At 36.6% G+C, this 14,561-nt stretch overlaps 1 protein-coding gene across 3 annotated transcripts in view; it reads right to left on the minus strand.

Annotated features, from left to right (window-relative positions):
• Nucleotides 1–62: 62 nt before the first annotated feature.
• Nucleotides 63–14,561, minus strand: part of col8a2 (collagen, type VIII, alpha 2) — a 48,868-nt gene continuing 34,369 nt past the window's right edge. For all 3 annotated transcript variants that reach the window (XM_042744958.1, XM_042744956.1, XM_042744957.1), the window contains 2 exons: nt 7,037–7,201; nt 63–4,206 (listed from right to left, as the gene is read on the minus strand). In XM_042744958.1, the coding sequence (XP_042600892.1) occupies nt 2,294–4,206; nt 7,037–7,184 (2,061 nt within the window). In that variant the 5' untranslated portion in view covers nt 7,185–7,201 and the 3' untranslated portion in view covers nt 63–2,293. The remainder of the gene's footprint in view (nt 4,207–7,036; nt 7,202–14,561) is intronic.

Here is a 14,561-nt window from a genome sequence, read left to right on the forward strand (position 1 = left end):
TCAAGCCCTGATTCACATATTAGCCTTGGTCTTATAATCTTTAAAGAGAACAACAAAAGACACCCTTGGTCAAGAAAGTCTTTATTGATGTTGCATCAGTACTGTCAAGTTCGTGTAGATTTTGTATGAGCTGACAAAATTTGTTCAATCAAAGAGTGCATTGCATTTAATACCCAAAACGGATTGCATAAAGTGAATGCAGTAGACAAAAGTTCTATAGATTGATAGATACATCAAAGAAAGGAAGAAAAACAATAGTAGTGTGTACTACAAACTCCTCGATGCTATTAAATATAAGGTTATTTGTAAGTTCAGGATTTCGGAAGTTGGACATTCCTTACTGGACCATCACAAATGTATAAATATGCCTTCATTAAATTTATGTGCAAATGGGATTGGTTGTTTCTTTTAATCTGATTGAACATTAATAAATATCCGTAAATATCATGAAACAGAATCAAGGCTTTTTTTATCCTAGTTTGTTTTAAATTGACAAAAGAAAGCAACATAGTCTTAACAGTTTTGCGAAATTGCAGTACAACGAATTTTCAAATCTTCAATCCATTGCACATAAACAATATACACTCATCATAGAAAATATTGGTCACAGTGTAAATATACGATAAAAAGGTCAAATACATGCTGAGGAAAGTTCTGGTGCCAAAACATCATTCAAGAGTAAATAATCTGAACAATGTCATGGAACAAATGTCATGTAACTTTGTATTGAATGGGCAACCTCAGTGAGTGGGTGCATTTAAGTACTGACAACCACCAGGTTTCATAATTCTACATGTGGGTCAAACAAAAATAAGTGAGAAAATGTCTTTCAAGAGGGACTTCAAGCCACATTTGCTATTTTTCATTCACTTCAGTAAATGTGCAAGGAACTATTTCTTTGTTTGAGGATGTTTACATTTTAACCTTTCATGAACACCATTGCAGCAGTGCTATTACAGTGTGTTTTATCCGAATCATGTAACGTTTTGTCAAAATGTAAAAGATTAGGACATGCATTGACTCATGTTAATGTCAATCATGTCTGTGTAATTACAAGTCTCATTGTTAAAGCAGCGATTAGAAAAGCGTCAGAGAATGTAAAATGGTTAGAGTACACAATGCAGTAGTTTGGATTATAAAATTTGTTATATAAAAAAAATCAGAATGATCATATTCTCAATCTACTAGTAGTCCCTTACTCACCAATGTACTCTAGGCTATCCTAAGATTTTGATGAGAAGCTATACGCTATGTATTAGTACACTCTCAGAAATAAAGGTACAAAGGTGTCACTTTTTGAAAGGTACTAATATGTACAGTTCAGATACTAATATGTATGTGATATGGAAGAAATAAGGCACACAGGTGTACCCTTTGAAAGGTTACCACCCTAGTGACAGCTTTTGTAACTTTTTTTTCTGAAAGTGTATGGAATTAGTGTCACAGAAATTGCATATTTGTTTTGTTAATGCAGGCACTGTTGTACTGCGGCCTTCAGGATCACTACTAATTTAAACCTGGCATATTTTGAGCAAAGAACTCAGTAAATCATCAAGTAATTTTTTTCTTTATAACTCTCAGACACAATGTAGTTGTTGCAGAAACAAACAGATTAGCACATAATTTTTGCTTTAACACAGTAATTCAAACAAAACATACATACCTAATGACTAAAGCAGATAGATATTCACCTGTCTGGCATTAATAAGAAAAAACAATATGGAACTGAAGATTATTCTTTAAATTACGGATGTATTTAAACATACAAATACAATAACAATGCTGTATAGAATGTCTACATTCTAAAATGTGAAATGTGGCACAAATCAAGTAGCCTGTGTTATATGAGGGAAAGATATAGGTGAATTCGACTGCAACCAGGGGAACACAACCCCAGAGTCAATGTGATGGACCTCAATGGGAGTCAGAACATTTGGCAACGTGTGCAGTCACATGGGTAAGTCTTTAAACGGTTACCTACACATTGCAAGATACTTAAAAGTCTGATTGCGATAAACAACAACTACAACAACATCAATAAAATAACACCAATACATCAATATCAACAAAAATAACATAACAGTTATAATAAAATTATCATATAGGCAGAAAATGACAACACTTGAAAGTAAAACAATGATCAAATTGGAACACAGACACAGCATGAATTCTCCATCCTCTGCTTCGAACTCAGCCTCTGTCGTTCAACAAGTCTTTCTTGTAATCTAGTCGCTGTTATCACAGATGTTATTACAGGGCACTTGAGCAAGCAATTCTCCGCTGTGACGGACTGTTATGTGGGGCACAGGAGAAACCCTGAGAAGGACGAATGGATGTACTCAGTGGAGTAGAGCCCGTTTGCTTGGTCAGAGGGCATTTGCAGCCAAACCTGGTCATTCTCTTTCAGCTCCAGTACCGCACTACCTGATGCCTGGTCCATATAGCCCTTCTTGTATTCATCATAGGTGTATGTGGCTGGCACATTGTTTTTATACAGTGCCACCCACAAGCTGGTTCCCTTTACATGTACATGATAAGCAAAATAGTAGACTCCAGGCAGTGGGCTTGTGAAGATGCCTGTGGCAGGGTTGTAAGCATTTTGCCCATTATACAGAATTCTGTCAAATTTGATTGGCATTCCAGATGGTGGAAATGGTGTCGTCAAAATGGCGGTAAAAGCAGGAGCCACGGAAGCAGAGAGCTCAGCCTGACCAAAATAAGGTTTCTCACCACTTGGCTTTGGAATGGATTCTCCTACAATATTTGGTCCTTGAACCGCTAACTGATTTATATCACCATTTGGCTGGCCGGGAGGCCCAGGAGGTCCAGGTGGACCTGGAGGGCCCTGCATACCATTAAGTCCAGGAGGGCCAGGTTTTCCTGGAGGTCCTTGTGGACCAGACATACCTTTGTCTCCAGGCTTTCCAATTCCTTGGGGGCCCGGTGGACCTTGTTCGCCTTTCAACCCTGGAACACCCTGAGGTCCCATATGACCAGTGGGGCCTGTGAGTCCAGGGATCCCTGAATTGCCACGTGGCCCAGGGGGTCCTGGTAACCCGTTCTCACCTTTTGGACCTGGTCCCCCAATCAAACCAGGATTACCTGGCAGTCCAATGTGACCCGGTTCACCTTTAGGTCCAGGTTTGCCTGTGGCTCCGTTGAGACCAGGAAGGCCCTTATCTCCTGGCAGGCCAGGCTTTCCTGAGAGCCCACTGGGACCCTGATCTCCTCTAAACCCTGGCAAGCCCGGAGGTCCTTGTGGGCCATTTTCTCCCTTTAGACCAGGCATCCCATGTTTTCCTGGAAGACCCATAGGACCTTGTGGACCTGGAAGCCCTGGCTGTCCAGTTGGCCCTGTATCTCCTGGTAGACCATTCATCCCAGGTTCTCCTTTGTCACCAGGGCCTCCTTGTAATCCACCAGGACCTCTATCTCCTTTCTGTCCTAGAAGCCCTGGTTTACCATAGCCAGGTGGGCCAGGAAACCCAGGAGTTCCTCTAGGGCCAACATCACCCTTTGGACCTATTGGGCCTGGGTTACCTGGAACACCATCAAGACCAGGTTTTCCCACACCAGCTACCCCTGGCTGACCTTGTAGTCCAGGAGGACCAGCTTCTCCTGGGACACCTTGAACTCCTGGAAGTCCTTTATCTCCTTTTGGCCCTACTTGTCCAGGCAGCCCATCAATCCCTGGTTTACCCAACCCAGGAACTCCTGGAGCTCCTGGAGGTCCCTGAAGGCCAGTGGGTCCCCTGGGACCTGTTGGACCTGTCTTTCCATTGCCATTTTCCCCTTTAGGTCCTTGTTCACCAGGAATACCACGTCCACCTTTAGGCCCCGGGTCACCTCTTGACCCCGGCGGGCCTCTAGTCCCAGGTAACCCTGGTTTGCCATTCAGCGACAGACCTGCTGGTCCAGGTGGTCCTGGCTGACCTGGAAGTCCACGTGGACCCACCTCTCCACGAAGCCCAACCTCACCATTGAGTCCAGGAGGTCCTTTAGGTCCTATTTTTCCTGGTAACCCTGGTAGTCCTGGTTTTCCAATCCCAGGGAATCCTGGAGGCCCTGAAGGACCTGTTTGACCATTGAGACCAGGTTTTCCTATACCTGGTTTCCCTGGTAATCCAGGAGGCCCAGCTGGTCCCCTTGGTCCTGGCTTCCCTTGAGGTCCTGGCTCCCCTTTAATGTCCATAATGGGTGGAAACTCTGCAATAAAAAATAAAAATGAATAACTTCATAACTAAATTCATAAAAGAAGATTTTACCAATGTGAGAATTTAAAGACACAATTTTTTATTGTCAATGAATCACTGTGCCATCAAAAAATATTGTAGAGGTGTTTCCATGTAGAGAGGACACTAAAGTGCTAGTGAGACTACATTTAGCCTATGCATTGTGTGTTACCCAACATTATGCTCAAGTGTCTGCTCAATGGCAGCTATACAGGTATGCAATGAAGACCTACAGGGTGTTTATGGACAAAACATAAACAAAAGACAAGGACAAAATTCTCTAAAGAATTTGACCTCACTGGAATTTCAGCAAGGGAACTGCAGTGATGACGTTTGACTGCCATGTTTGTGCTAGGAACAAAAACTATGCAAGTGAGGAAAACACTGCAAAGATGCATTCACTTCAGTTCTCAATAAAAGTTCTGAGAGATGAGTTCAAAATTAACTTTACATTACATTTAGCCTTTAAAATGGTCCATTTCACTGACCTTATCATGACAGATGTGTCCTGACATATTCAAAAGCCCATGTGACATGAACACGAGAGAGACAAATTCTTAGCCTAATCTTTGGCTAAAATGGCCAATGTTAAAATGTGCTTTACACTTCAGAAACCATACCACACATAAATGCAAACTGTTGGGCTTCTATATGTCATTTCAAAAGTAATTTATTTGAGGAATATATTTTAACAATAAGTTAAAAGAAATATAATCTACCATAATTATCTCATAGATGTTATGGCTCTTGAGTACATATTTATCCACCCACTTCTTTGTAAATATTTTTTTTATATCCTCATCTGTATACGTAATAGAATAGTATACTATATTTGTGAAGCGCCCTCAAGTGGTAATATGATTTATAGCAAAGGCCTAGTATTCAACATATGTCTCATCTGGTTTACAGGAATAATTTAGATCATTACACTTTACATAAATATATAAATACCAAATTACACAATACAAAATCATGTTCTGTAAATTCCATTTACTTAATTCATCTGATACCATCACTGTACCACCTTAAACTTCATGCTCAAAAATAGACAACTACAGGGAACTACATACTGGTACTGGACAAAAGTCAGTATAATTTAGAATTTATTTATTTTATGGTCAGCAGAGTACATTTTGCTCTCAGTAGTTTCAGCATAAATGTTCATGGGATTACTTGTTTTAGGGAGGTTGACTCTGTATTTTAGAGAGACTGGTTATCTATATCCAATAGCAGGTTTTATTTAGTATGTTTTTGTTTCTTTTTATAATGATAATTTTTGTTTCAACTGGATTAGCAAAGTGTAATAGCACAAACACTTCTCAAACAAACTCTGTGCTTCAGTGCATGTCTTCCATTGTCCACTAGATGGTAGTGAGCACACAGCTTTTCTTAAGAGATGTCTTGAAGGTCTCCTATACACACAACTTTAGTTTGTTTAAATTGTTCAAACTTTAAGTACATTAGTTGCAGTTTTAATTACAATGCAGGACAAAAAATGTAACACTTCTGTATGTTCTGTTTTGTGTAATATATAAAACTGTGTTATAACTGTATTTGCCTGAAAGGTTATCAGGTCGATATTGAGTCTCTCCATACTTACAAAATTACTTTGAAAACTGTGTAAAAATAAACCATGTGTGCAAAATAAAAATTCAGGCATAATTTACTTACCCTTATGTTGCTCAAACCTGTATGACTTTCCTCCTTCTGAGGAACAGTGTTTCCACATAGGTTTGAAACAACATGAGGGTGGGTGTATGACCGAATTTTCCTCTTTTGGTGAACTATCCCTAAAAGCTGAACTATCAGCAGCAGGTAACCAATCAAAAATGCATCTGACCACTTGCTTTTTTATCTTTGCTGTGTTTTATCCTTCTCCCTTTACCTGCGTATCTTAAGCTCATGGCAACAGCTTCTGTTTGACATCCATTTGTAATCAGTAATTTAATTACATTTTCAGAGTAACTTGCCCAACACTGCTGCTCAGAAGGGAGGTGACTTCACCCCACCCTGTCCCACTTTTCCTCTTATCTCTTCCCTGACACTCTCACAATGCATAATGACTCTTTCATAAAGACAGCCACTTATTTTGCTCCTGAATGAATCTCTACTTTTGAACAAATCAGCTGAATGAATGATTCAAATGACTCATTCAAGACAATTTGTGCCACCTACTGCTGTAACAATGTATACTGCAAGAAAGAGTCACTGAAAAATCCCCACTAATGCAGACACTGAAAATATGTCCTTAACAAACACATACACATAGATTATGATACGAACAGTAAAAAGTCTCTGTGCTGTCTGACCAGAACTAATTCTTATATAAATGGGCATCAGATGTGGTGTAATTAAGTGTATATATATTTTTAGGCATGTTCATTTTGTTAGCTCGTACCATATTCTATAGTCTTTGATACCGTTCAAAAGTTTGTGGTCAGTAAGTTTTAATTTTTAAATAAAGTAGTCATTTTATTCAGAAAGGACACATTAAATTGATCAAAGTGAAAGTCAAGACATTTATAGTGTTACAAAAGATCTGTTCTTTTATTTGATATTTTCTATTTATCAAAGAATCCAGCAGTTGGAGTAATGCCAGTAAAAAATGCAGAAAATCCATCACAGCAATAAAATTAAAAAAACATAAAAAAAAAAAAAAAATAAAACATTTTAATATATATGAAAGAAAGGATAAAAAAACATTTAAAAAGAAAACAGTTTATTTTATTTTTTGAATATGTATGGATGACAGGATGGATAGGAAAAAAAATATAATGATGGATAGATGAATTGCAAACACTTACCAAGATACTGGCCCTTGCCTTCTCTGAAGGGTGGCCCAACAGGCCCCTTCATCATGGGCTGCGCATATTTCATCTGAGGCATGGGGGCGTAACCTCCCCCCAGGACATGATTCCCCAGCGTAAGCAGGACACAGAGCACTGTCAGCATTGTCACTGGCTTTCAAACTGCAAAAAGAAAAAATTCATTGATTCAGTGCTTCTAGATCCATCAACTGGTATTTTAGCTAACAATCATTAAAAAAAATAGTTTAGGTGATATTTAACACATTAGGGCTATTTATACTCTTTCACAAGCCTAATGAGGCTGTTAAATGTGACTGCACGATTTGGGGGGAAAAATAAATAAAATTGCTAATAAAAATTGTGATTTAAAATTTGATAGACAATTCCAAATTTGCTGTGCTTGTTTGTAGGGCTGCACAATATGGCCAAAATGTTTTGATTATATATCAGTATGGCTATTATTATTATTATTATTATTATTATTATTATTAATAACAATAACAATAACAACAACAACAATAATAATTATATAAAATAAAATAAAAAATTATGTAATATTTTTGTTACATTGCAATTGTATAATTACAATACTAATATTTATGGATGTCTTAATTTAAACTTTTATTTTGATGGAAAATCACCAATGGGAACTGTGCAGCCCAAGAAATACGATCTTTTTGCTGGGTGTTATAGCAGGCATACGTTACTCACTGCACACGTTTTCATCTCCTTTCTAAGACTGAGTTCTTTACTCCATGTTCTTTACTCCTAATCATTTTTGGATACCCGTTCAGTTTCTCTTCACGTTCCCGTTTATGTTGGCCTTACCAATGTGCTCGGTTGGATTTCAAAGTCCTACGCCAGTCAGCTTTACTGCCAATAGGTGTAATACTGAGTGACAGTGGCATACATAAACAGCTCTCCATGTGCTAGCCTGATCAGTGATGCCTGGCACGGGATACAACACATGAAAGGCCTTCTCAGCTACCATACAGGCTACAAAACACTGAGAAAATAACCCCTAACACTGGTCCAAAACTGAAAAAGCAGAAGTAAAGCCCTTCAGGTTAAACTTTAGAAGTGAAATGTTATTTTAGGCCTTGTTTCAGTACTTCATGGAAAGAATCACAGAATCTATGGGTTCGGTTTTTCGGTGCAGAAAAGCAGCCTTGTCAGACGTACATGGTTTCACTCGAGGGCCTACAGAGATGCTTACAACAAGAGCCAAGAGGATCTTCCTACACGGCTGGCTGTCAGATGGGTCACTGGGTAGAGTTATTGACCCCACACAAGTTACGCCTGGGCGATGAGGTACGGATGCCAAAGCCTAGGTAGGGCTCAGTGCCTCAGCGTTTGTTTAACTAGTCGTTCCCCAAGACAGCTGCAGCTGTTTGCTTTAATTTACTGCAGGAAGGAATGATAATTTCATCCTCATGTTACTCGCACCAAATATTTACACAGATTTGATCAGGTGCATGGGAGAGACCACTGGCTTGGAGACGACGGGGGCTGATGGCATCAAGTTAGGGTCTAACAGTGGGGATATTGAGGATGTCAGATTACTTCTGTCTAATCTTGCATTCTCTTGAGCGTCTAACATCCACATCAGCAGTTATCTTGAATGTCTTTTTTTTTAGCTGCTTTCATGGATTACATACCAGTTGATCTCAATTGCTGCTTTCTCATTTTCTTATCTTAATTATCCATAATTATATGCTTAGTTGCATTTTATTCTTTGCATTTAGCATTTTTCCTGTAAACACATAAGCACTGGGCTGATTCTTAAAATATTCTTAAAGCGATAATTCAGTCAAAAAAAGTAACATTCGTTATCATTGACATGATAACAAATAAATCATATCATTCCGAACCCATCTGAAATTCTTTCATCTATAAAACATAAAGATCTAAATACATTTTTTTTTTCACCCTGAACTAAGAGAGCCCAGTGTTGTTTTGGACCCCTTTGACTTTGATCGTGTAGACAAAAAACATTCTTCACAATATCTTATTTTAAGATAACTCACATGTTTGTAACAACATGATAGTGAGTAAAACTCCCTTTTTCAACAAATGCATGCTTTAGCTTAAGAAAATATTGATTGTCAACCTCAGAAGAGTAAACTAAATTATTACATTAACTGTTTTATTTTTTGTATTAATTTTATATAAGCAGTTGTGGTAGTTTTGTATGTCAAAATATAGCTTATTTTTATCTTCTCTAACAATTAAATATATATTGAAATTATAATCAAGCACAAAATACGAAAATGCAAAAAGCAATCAGTTTGGAACGACATAAGAGTGAGTAAATGATGACAAAATTAAATTTTGTGGGGAATAAAATTAATTAACATAATTAACATAAAATGTATATATTTCAATATAAAAAATAAATGAATATAAATTGAAACTGATTTTCGTTATATTTTCTTATTTTAAAAAAGTTCAACCTTTTGTATTTCCAAGAATACTTATAAGAATACTTATCAATAAGTATTCTGATGTTTTTAAAGACAGATCTAAAGAAGAATTAAATCAGATTCTTGATTGTTCTTTAACATCGTAATTAACTACTATACATTCAGATAACCTCCAACTTTCCATAAATCCCTTGAATTTATTGGGTTGTTTCACACTTACTACAAATAATACATATTGCTATACAAGATTTTATTTTGTGTAACATAGCAATTAAATTCTGTAGTTAATATCATTAGATTGTTTATATTAAGAATCCTGTCTCAGAACTTATTTATGACCAGTTGTGGTCTGTTCTGGACTTGACATCACACCTGGATGAGCTGTCCTGACTCCTGTGCTCTGCCTGAATAGGGCAGTTAGTTTATTGATTGAATCATCTCCCAGTCCTTTCTTTCTGTGTCCTCCCAAGAGTGCTGAACCTGCGAAGCCTGAGGGATGGAGCTTAAAGTCTGCTGATCTTAAATTCTGTCCAAAAGCACATGGACATCCTATCCGTGGCCTTCACAGTTCACAGGTTTTGGTTTGCCGTTCTCAGTGGACCTGGCCAAGCCAAGACACATTCATAACCTACCTCACTTCCTATTTCAATGTGCTGTGACAGCTGAACTCTCTCTCGTAACCGCAGGTTTGAACACAGAAACCCACTAGTCAGCCCGACTGCATCTGCTAGCATGAGACCCACAGGTCAGATCAACTTTCTAAACAGTGCCACAGCTCAGCAAGAACCTCTTTAAATTCTAACCAAAGGTTAATGGTGCCCCTTTCTCAAATATAAACCCTTTACACAGTTTAAACAGTAAGAGGCTCCTGTAAGGACCATATCAGAGACTGTAATCATTTGAGACACTTTCCATGAGTAGGGTCTGAAACATTTTCAGGAGAGTAAACTAAATATATACATAAATATTTTTAAATTATTTATGTATTTATTTATATTTTTGTAAGTGTTAGTAGTTATGGATGTCTAAATACAATAAAACATTAATTTGTGTAGCTTTTGATAGTTTTCCCCCTAGCAATAAACATAACATATATTTCACTATATATTAAAAAAAATATCAAAAAATATTTATTGAAAATATAATACATTTGTTGTTATCATTTTTGGTCACTGCAAGTATAATTAAATAAATAGCTTAAATAAATTAAATGTCAGTTCAACAATAATGTCAAAGTAATATGAAAATATTTTTTAATTATGAGAAATAATAAGATTTCTTCCCCCCAGCAATAAACATAACATACACACAAACATACGCGCATACACACACACACACACACACACACACACACACACACACACACACACACACACACACACACGCACACACACACAACACACACAAACAGTCTGTTAAATTGGACTATGTATTTAATGCGAAATTATCAAAAATATTATACATTTGATGTTATAATTTTTGGTCACTACTATTATAATTAAATAAATGTATACAATGAATTCAATATCAATTTAACATTTATCATAAATTATTTATGTCAAAGTAATATGAAAATATTTTTCAATTATGAGAAATAATAAAAAAATTATTCTGACTTCTTGATACTATCAAAAAGGTCAAGACCTTTAATGCCAGACAGGCCAAAATTCCCATTTATATAGGGGCTACTTTTCATCCTAGGTTAATTTTATATTAAACCACAGTCTATATAACATTTCTATCAGTTCTCAAACAAATTCCTTAAAGATTAATTTAAAAAATGAATTAATAAGGGAAGACCAAAGTTGACTTGTGTATTGATTTACTTCAAAGGAAGTCTGCAAAGGCAGCATGCAAATGGTGGAAAGTTAACAACATTTAGTTTGTGCCTGTGTTGCATCAGTGAAAATCGAAAAAGAAAAGTATGGCAGAGCACATGTTAAACCACATCTGCAGTGAACCTGGTCCAACTGCAGCTCCTGCACTAGCTGGCCAGAGAGATGAGGAAAAAAAGCCAGACATGCTCAGCCTCGCTGTGTTTTCCCAATCAGCATGACTCCAAACGGGGCACTCTGCGTCTGTTTGCTTTGCCTAATTCACTGTGGTTCACTAGCGTTTCCCTCTTTTATCATTTTCGATTTTCATTTTTATTGTTGTTCTTACTGGAATTTCGGTTCGGGGCTCTGCTGGGCTCCAGCAAGACAATTTTGGGCTTTGCTCCGACCTTGAAGCCCTCCTACAGTGTACAGCATAGTGCGATGCTTTTTCGCCACCGTGAGCTTATAGCGCTGTGGTTACCATCTTATTTTTCTGCCGCATAAGGATGTGCAGTCCCAAAAACCATGAGCGAGCCTGCATAATTAGTCACATCTGTGTGAGCATCTGTATTTGCACTCGATAAAAAACTTGCTTCCTCCTAGTTCTCACATGCAGCCATTTCCTTCTCCAGGAAAAACACTATCACAAGTCACAGGGAAAACAGGGAGGCCAAGACTGAGAACGAAAGAGTCAGACAAACATAAAATGGGCAAAAACAGAAAGTGACTAAGAGCATTGCTGGTACAGCCAATTTGGTTAGTTGTTGAATAGCTGGCTGTCGTTGGTGGTGGTAGGGGGCGGGTGGTTGAGGCTTTTATGGGGGTTGTGGTATTGTGAGGAGGATAATTTAGACGTTCTTGAACATGTGCCCTGCTCTGAGCAGGCGTCTTAACACTCAAAACGATCAGAATCAGACATTACCCCTGTTCCACAGGCCGGCACAATCTGTTTATCTAATGTTTTTCTTGAAAAGCTCTGCAGACGCAGTAAAAAAGTCTCACGCAATCCGTCTGGCCAAGCGCTCGGCCATGCATGCACACTCTCTGTGTTTACAGCGCACAGCTGAGGTCTAAAACATAGATATGCACATAAGGATGGGCGACTGCCAAATGTCTATAACACAAAAAATAAGGAGCTTCTGAGTAACTAAAGCCAGTCACAACCATTGAAGGCAAAACCATAAAAAAGGAGCAATTTGGCAAACGCTGGTTATGGTTTATCTAAAACAGATTTATAAAGAAGTTTTACATATAAGAATTTACGGTAACAGATACCAAAATTCAAAACAGAAATTGTTCTAAGATCAGAACTGGAAATAAGCAAGTATTTGTCCCAGACATTACAAACCTTATGGCTTTCCTATAGTAAGTCGGCCTCGAAATCAGAAAATTACAGGGAATAATAATTCACCAAGACCGAAAATGAGCTTTAAAAGCATATCCGTGTAATTCATGTCTAACTAGAGCTGTGAAACTCAGTCAGAAAGTGGAATGTTCTCATACAGGTCCTTGTACGAAAACAGAAAAACAAACACATAATGCATTACTTTTCACTATACCACTTACTCTTACTGCACACGGGAGGAACATTAGGCAAAACACCGCAGGGGCCAAAACCTACTAGCAGTAATCTCTAAAAACAACATGGCAGCTCAGGTGGCAACCAAGACACCAAAACTGAGTGAGCCACAAGTAAATAGCTCAAAAGAAAGCTATTCCCACTTTTCATCACCTTAAAACAGATGGTTCTTTCCAAGATGGTTGTGAAATGTACACTTTGGTTCTCCACTAAAACCCACAAACAGCCCACAGGGCCCAGTGTAAGACCGCTCAGGTGCGTAAGTTCATATAATATTGTTGACAGCTTAAAACCAAGACAAATATTAATGTTAAAATTAATATTACTAACATTTGTTTTCAAATATTAATAAGCAGTTTTTTTTCCAAAGACATAAATATAATATGCATGTGGATAATTAATAATGATGATGATGATGATGATAATAATAAACATTTAAATTTAACATTTAAAATAAATATGTACATAATTAAATTAATAAAAGTAAAAAAACTAGATAAGCATTAATGTTAATGTTACAATGAATATTAATTTAGTTAATAATTGTATATTATAAATATTTAAGTAATATGTAATGTAATAATGAATTTATATTATTAAGCAGTAAGAATATTTAGATTTTTTTTTCTTAAAAAAACAAACAAACTTGTGTGCAATAATAATATAAAATATAACTAACAATAAAAAGATTTTATTCCAAATTTAAATAAATACACAAGTAAATAAACAATAAAAGTAAATAAATGAAAAAACAATACTTTAGAAATTAAAACATGCTCATCATGCAAGGGCTATATTCAAATATGTATGAATTTAACTCATGTATGAATATAACAATAATAATAGTGTGTGTGCAATAATAATATAAAACATATCAACAACAATTAAACAATTTAATATCAAATTTTAAATAAATACAAGTAAATATAAATATATAAAAAATAAGTTTATAAATAATAAATAATTTCACATAAGAAATTAAAACTTGCTCATCATACAAGTGGTGTATTCAAGTATGTATGAATTTAACTTGTGTATGAATAGTAATAATAATAATAATAATAATAATAATAATAATAATATGTGTGCAAGAATAATATAAAACATAACAAAAACAATAAAAATGATTTTATTTCAAATGTTAAATAAATACAAAAGTAAATAAATAATAAAAGTAAATAATTTAAAAATAATAATTTTACTTTAGAAATTAAAACAAGCTAGAGGTTTTTAAATGCATTTGCAAATAATAAATCCAGAAAGAAATAGTGTTAAGAGCTTAAAAGGCATGTTAATGAAAATGAAAGTTTGTCTGTGTGTGGCTTGCAAGAGCATGTGTGTGTGTTTGCACAGTATAGGCACACTTCAATTTGACAGGCACCATGCTTATGGAGTCGGTGAGAAAGGCGGAAATTGGGTCTGAGAGTTTTATTCCATAAATCAACTTTTCAGCACGAGTTAAATCTCAGGAGGGCGTGAACAGTGCTTAACCTGTAACGGCCTCCCCGTCTGCCAATCTTATATCGCTTCTTTTTTCCCCCTATGTAATCGCTACCTTAGTAACTATGCAAACATTTAAGAACGCGGTGCTCATTTTCAACACGCTGCACGCTTACTTTCTCTGATTGCATGGTGTATAAGCGGCCACCGTGACCTGAGCCCAGTGTGGATATTAAAATGGAGGTTTGGCTAAATTGGCTCTT

The sequence above is a fragment of the Cyprinus carpio genome, chromosome B19 (genome assembly GCF_018340385.1).
Source record: "Cyprinus carpio isolate SPL01 chromosome B19, ASM1834038v1, whole genome shotgun sequence".
NCBI lineage: Eukaryota > Metazoa > Chordata > Actinopteri > Cypriniformes > Cyprinidae > Cyprinus > Cyprinus carpio.